This window comes from Crocuta crocuta, unplaced genomic scaffold, assembly GCF_008692635.1.
Source record: "Crocuta crocuta isolate KB4526 unplaced genomic scaffold, BGI_CrCroc_1.0 scaffold866, whole genome shotgun sequence".
Lineage (NCBI taxonomy): Eukaryota > Metazoa > Chordata > Mammalia > Carnivora > Hyaenidae > Crocuta > Crocuta crocuta.
In genome coordinates, this window is record NW_027531900.1 from 788,043 (window position 1) to 794,042 (window position 6,000).

Genomic DNA, 6,000 nt, shown 5'->3' on the forward strand with positions numbered 1-6,000 from the left:
CTCTGAAGCCTGCAGCACGCTTCCCACAAAGGATCGCTGTGCTCAGCTGAGTGAGTTGTCCACTGTGCAAAGGCCCCACTGAGCACGTAGCCACACTGAGAGCCAGCCTGTGCTCACCGTCAGGGCCTCGGCCTCTCCGCTGGCCTCTGTGAGCCTCACAGAGGAGCTAGGAACGAGGTGGCCTCCAAGGGTCTCAGGAGCAGGGGGGTACAGGGGACAAGCGAGAAAAGAGTGCAGCAAGACCCAGGCACCGTGAGCCTGGACCCCCCGAGGCCGAGAGGGGCCACTGTCGGGAATGCATGTGTGTTCCCGTGGCCGAGTTAAGAGAGAACCTCATCTCTGGTGGCTGCCTGTATCCACATGCCCTCAGCCGGCCTCACTCCAGCCTGTGGCTAGATGGACAAAGTACACATTCCTCTGAACAGTCTAGAAAATATGGATGAGCACCTGGAATACAACATGGCCTGCATCCCCTCCAGCGCTAACACCCAGCCCTCCAGAGCCCCAGGTCGGCTCATGAGTGTCTGTGTCCCTTGGAACTCAGCGGTGTCATGCCCACATCTGGGGTCTGAGTCTGATTTGGAGAGAGTTCGTTTGGGACAAGCTGGCCTAGTGCCTGGGCCTCAGGTGGCTCTCAAGTTCACTGAGGATCGTACCACGGAGAGGTGAGGTCTGTCTCCACTTCTCAAACCTGAGCTCCATGGCCGCTTGATGACCAGAATAGAACACAAGTGAGGTTCCAGGCCACACTTGCAGAAAGGGACAGCTTCCACTCCCTGTGTTCCGGGACACAGGCTCCTGGGAGCCAGCACTCTGCTGTGTGGGAGCCCAAGCAGCCCAGGCGCGCCCTCTGCAGCTGGGCCTGGGCGCAGGTCCACGAGCAGAAACGGTCGCTGTCGTGAGCATTACCACTGGCAGGCAGCAGGGCGTCCCAGGAGCCCCTGCCGTGGCCAGGCCCGTGGCATGCCTCCACCTCGCTGCAGCAATTGGCCCAGGGACGAGTGAGCTCCTGGCCCAGCATGTCCCTGGGAAGCAGTGTGCGACACTGGAAGGGTGGCCCCTCTGCCCGGGGACCTGGAGCCCCAAGGGCCTTTCAGAACTCATGACCATTGCCCCTGGGCTGACACCGGGTTTCTGTCTCTTATAGCCGCCTGGGGCAGCCACTTAGCAAAATGTGTGAGTTACAGGCCTGAGCCTCAGTTTCTCACCCATAAAATGAAAACAGCAAGGCGCTCAAGATGGTTGCTGGAAAGCATCATCATCTGCACAGAGAGTGCTGGGGCAAGGGCACGTGTGCAGCCTGGGGGCTCAGAGGAACCCCCCCCAACCCTGCCGTCCAGCACACTGGCTTCTCCAGTGTGGCATGAAACCCTTCTACCAGCCCTGACTGTGGCTGCACATCTAGCACACCCATTCTGCAGGTGGAAAAACAGAGGCACAAAGAGCTGGAGAGTCCGGCCCCAGCATCTGGGCCTTGGAGCAAAAGTCTGGGATGAGCTGTGTCGCCAGAGGAGACCGCTCCCTCCAGGCTGTGTCCCCATCTGTGAAATGAGAGCCCTCTCCGCACCTGCCAGGGGCCAGGGCTTTCTGATTTGTCCATCTGGATGGCCTTCGCCAGCTTCCCTGGCTCTACAGGGGGCCCCAGCAATGCCTCCCCAGCCTGGGAACCGGCCCCAAGCCTGGGCCTCCGAGGCGCGTCTGCAGGCGTGGCTTGGGGGAGCTGGGGGCCAGACTGGAGCCCAGAGAGGGGCAGGGCTTGCCCAAGGCCAACCCCAGTGTGACGAGGGGGACTGGCGGGGGCCACTGGGCACTGGGCCTGTGGAGCGTGAGGGGCAGGCTCTCACACTTCTCCGGTGACAGGGGCCTCACTGGGCAGGTGCAGGCTTCAAAGAAGCTTAACCAGCTCATGAGCACTAAGCCCCGGGATTGCCCTTGACCCTCCTGTGCATTTGCTACTGCTCAGCTTGCCTGAGCCCTGGGGGCTGTGAAGACAAGCCTCCACCCCCCGCCCCCACCGGCAGGCCCCGAATCCTCTTATCCTGGTGAGTGGCCTTGCATGGGACAGTCCCCTTCTCCATGCCTCAGTTTCCCCATCTGCAAACGAGGGATTATCACATGTCTTTTCACAGTGGAGTCCAGACTGTCCTGTGAATGTGTGCAATCATTTATAATCCTTAAAAGTTTCACCAGTTTCCTGTTTTCTGACTAGAGAATGGATTCATGTTATTGTAGAAACTTCAGCACAAAGAAGACACAGGAGGCAAGAAGTGATGACCTGCAGTGTGGCCGGGGGGGGGGGGCGGGGGGGCGGTCAGCCCATCAGGCTGTGTGCCTCCCTTGAGTCCTGGCTCTGGCGCAGGCCTGGCCTACAGGAGGGGCTGCTGATCCGTCACCTGCTTGCGGCCTCCAGGGAAGTGTGTGGCCCCAGGCCTGTCTCTGCGCCCCACCCCCCAGGAGCCTTGCTGCAAGTCTCCAAGCGTCACTCTAAACCTGCGGGCAGCAGCTCAGTGTCGCCTGGGGTGACTCCCCCCAGCTCCCTCCCGAAGGCCCAGGCAAGCTGGCTGGTGCAGGCGGCTGGCCAGGGTGGAGAGCCCAGCCGTCAGCCGGGGCCTGGCAGGGACCAGCCCCCGCCTTCCCGTGGGGCGGCTGAACGGCCAGTGTGCGAAGAGAGCACCCCATGGCCCGGCGGAAGACATTTTGGGGAAAATTATTTTCTCCCCAACATTCAGCTCACTGGAGCTTCAAACTCAGGTTACAGTTTTGAAAACTGCTTTTAATTAAAAAAAAAAAGAGGCCAAACCCATTGAGGCCACACTGCTTCCCTGACTCTTAACCATCTTGCAATGGAACTTTCTAGACTTGTCCGTGGTAAGAGATGGTAAGAGATTTTTAGAATGAAAATCTCATGTTTCTATTGACTAGAAACAAACAAACAAAAAATCAATAATATTTAAAGAAAGGGTGCCTGCCTGGCTCAGTCTGAAGAGCATGTGACTTCTGATCTCACAGTTCTGAGTTCAAGCCCCACACTGGGTGTAGGTTTCACCTAAATAAACTTAAGAATATATATATTTAGGAGCACCGGTTAAGCATCTGACTCCTGATTTCGGTTCAGGTCTTAATCTCACAGTTTGTGGGATCAAGCCCCTCGTAGAGCTCTGTGCTGACAGCATGGAGCCTGATTGGGATTCTCTCTCTCTCCCTCCCTCCCTCTCTGCCCCTCCCCACGTCTGTCTCTCTCAAAATAAATAATAAAATTTTTAAAGAATATTTAAAGAAAACAAATAACATTTTATATTTCTACGGTTATCCGATGTGAGGGAAACACACCAGTAGCCACGCCTGCTGCCATCCAGACTTCTGGGCAGCACCCCCTCCCCAGACCACCAGGGCCCACGGACACCACATAGGTCAAACTGAGGGCTGAGGAAGGCTCCCCTAGGAGCCTTTCAGGAAGAGGAGACCCCCCAGGGGAGACCCTCCCCACCCCCTTGACCTCTCTGGCCACACAGTTGTGAGCCCATTTTATAGAGCAGAACACGGAGACCAGGGCCTCAGACCCTCTCCCCTGGCTGCCTGCCCTGCTTCCTGTCCACCAGTCCATTCATTCAACAAATGTTCCAGCGTCCTGCCTGGTCCCCGTTGTAGACCGAGACGCAGGTGGTGCGGGCCAGACCCCAAGCGCAGAGGCCATGGCTCCAGTCAGCTCCCCAGGCGTCTGTGTCGGCTCTTGTTGCCTCCCCAACAGCCGCCCACAAGTTCCTTCCTGGCCCCTCACACCTGCACGGGGGTGGGGTGGGGGGGTGGCCACAGTCATCTCTGTTTGAGATTCAGCACAGGCTTTGAGGTCGCTGCAGGGCCCATTCGCAGGTAAGTGGGGAGGGCTCCCTGGAGGAGGGGGTGAGGCCTGAGGGCCAGAGACCCTGGCATAGTCCAGGCGCTGCTCCTAGTCTGGGCCAGGAGGCAGAGAGGCTGCACCCCGGGCCGCTGGGAGAGCCAGGGGCAGGTGGGGAGGGGCGGGGCCTGCGGGGCCCAGCTTGGCGGTTCAGCTCCAGCCTTGATCACGGCAGGGCCTCCTGATCTCCGGATGGTGGCAGAACCTTCTCTGACCCCCGATGAGAACACTAAGCCTCACGGCATGGGGGTGGGGGCCTGTCAGAGTCACGGTCCCTGCCATGGATGAGGGGACAAGGTGCTGGGGCAGGGGGTGGCCACGCAGTCTGTCATCTGAGGTGGGCCAAGTGCCTTCCCCGCGTGGGCCTCAGTTTCCCCCCCACACACAGTGTTGCTGGGCTCTCCCAGAAAACGTGGATGCATGGGGCAGCTCAGCACGTGGCCCATATCGGCCGTGGACCCACCTCGAGAACCGATCCCAGTGCCTCCTGCTGCTTCTGAGACGGCTTTGGTGGCAGGTGGGTGTTCGGAGCTGTGATAGGGGACACGGTTTCCCACGGGATGTGGCAGAGGTCTTGGGCCACCCCAGCTGCCTAACAGTACAGGGGGCCAGCACCACATGCTCGAACCCCCAGAACACACTACCCAGCTGCAGACCAGCAAAACAGTTGTGTCCCCACCCTCGATGCCATCTGTTAGGGGCTGACCTGTGCCCCGCCCCCCACGCACCCCAATTCAAGTGCTGGAGTCCTAACCCCAGGACCTCAAAACATGCTGTTTTGGGGGGCAGTACCTTTCTACAGGTAACCAAGTTAAAGCGAGGTCAGAAGGGCTGCCTCTAATCCAGTAAGACTAGTGTCCCCATAGAAAGGGTAAATTTGGGCAGAGACAGAAACGTACAAAGGGACGGACAGGAAGTACAGGAAGCTGGAGAGAGGCCTGGACTAGATCCTCCCTGGGGCCTTTGGGGGGGGCGTGTCTGCTGACACCTGATCTCAGGCCCCGAGACAACATGTGTGTGGTTCTAAGCAGCCTGTGGCACCTTGTTACAGCACTTCCGGAATATACACACCCTAAGTGGCCAGGCTCAATCTGGCATTTGGTGCTCCTGGAGGCCTGGGTCAGCCCACCCACCTCCCCTTCCACCCACAAGCAGAGACAAGGGTTAGCCCTGTGTGCAAGCCCTGGAGATGGGCTGGGGGCACCTGGCAGGGAATTCTGGGGCTCCAGTCCTGTGTGGTCTGGAGGGAGCAGGGATCACAGTGGGCCCTGTGGACTCACCTGGCTTCCCGGTCAGAGGAACTGAAGAAACTCATCACGCGTGGTCCACAGGTCTGAAGCAGGGACCAGGTATTATGAGGTGACAGCAACCCAGGCCCAGGAGAGGGGAGGGCCCCTCACTTATACTACTGGGCTCTGAAAGCAGAGGGGGGATGGGCTGCCCTGCTGGGACCCTGCTCTGTGGTCCCAGGAGAACACTCACCTCTTTGCTGCCACCCGCCAGGCCCTCCAGAGCCAGTCCTGTCCACCTTCTCAGGCTTCGTGAACCAGCAACTTCTGGGGGTTTCTCAAGCTTCCCAAGTATTCCACCTCAGGACCTTTGCATCTGCTGTTCTTTCTTCCAAGATCATTTCCTTCAGCTCTGCAGGAGACAAGCCTGCTCAGGAGCAGCCCTGAACCACCCAGAGCCGCCTCTGCTGGGATGTCAGTGGTCTGAGAGCCCCCTGGGCAATGGCCAGGCCAGGACACTGAGCCTGAGCCGGGTGGGGTTAGAGGGAGAAGAAGGGGTGGGCTGCCGCTCCGGGCTTAGCTGGACTCGGGGAGTTGGGCTGAAGGGACGGCGGGGGGCCGAGCCAGCAGGGAGCAGGTGCCGCGTTCGTGAGCACAGCCGGACCCCAGGGGTCTGAATCTGCCCCCACCATGCGGGGCTCCTCAGAGAAGACCTGCAGCACCCACGCCCGGCGCAGAGGGCCTGGCCCGCAGGGACACAGATGGGGTTCATACGTGCGGCTCGCAGAGGACACCTGGCCCGGGGAACCGGGGTGTTCAGAGGGGCGGGGGCCGAGGGCAAAGCCAGAGCAGAGCCCTGGAGCCAGACTTCCTGCA

The 6,000-nt window shown here is 59.7% G+C and overlaps 1 protein-coding gene and 1 long non-coding RNA gene across 3 annotated transcripts in view; one reads left to right on the top strand and one right to left on the bottom strand.

Annotated features, from left to right (window-relative positions):
• Nucleotides 1–3,451: 3,451 nt before the first annotated feature.
• On the bottom strand, nt 3,452–5,990 carry LOC144239784 (uncharacterized). 2 transcript variants are annotated; one of them, XR_013337482.1, is made up of 5 exons: nt 5,899–5,990; nt 5,378–5,536; nt 5,176–5,228; nt 4,359–4,426; nt 3,452–3,780 (listed from the first exon to the last, which is right to left on the bottom strand). It is a non-coding gene; the product is annotated as an uncharacterized LOC144239784 (long non-coding RNA). The 2 variants fall into 2 exon arrangements; XR_013337481.1 differs by having other exon boundaries at nt 5,176–5,536.
• SUSD3 (sushi domain containing 3) overlaps nt 4,279–6,000 on the top strand; it is a 16,646-nt gene continuing 14,924 nt past the window's right edge. The window contains exon 1 of the mRNA XM_077773957.1: nt 4,279–4,412. Coding sequence (XP_077630083.1) covers nt 4,316–4,412 — 97 coding nt within the window. The 5' untranslated portion in view covers nt 4,279–4,315. The remainder of the gene's footprint in view (nt 4,413–6,000) is intronic.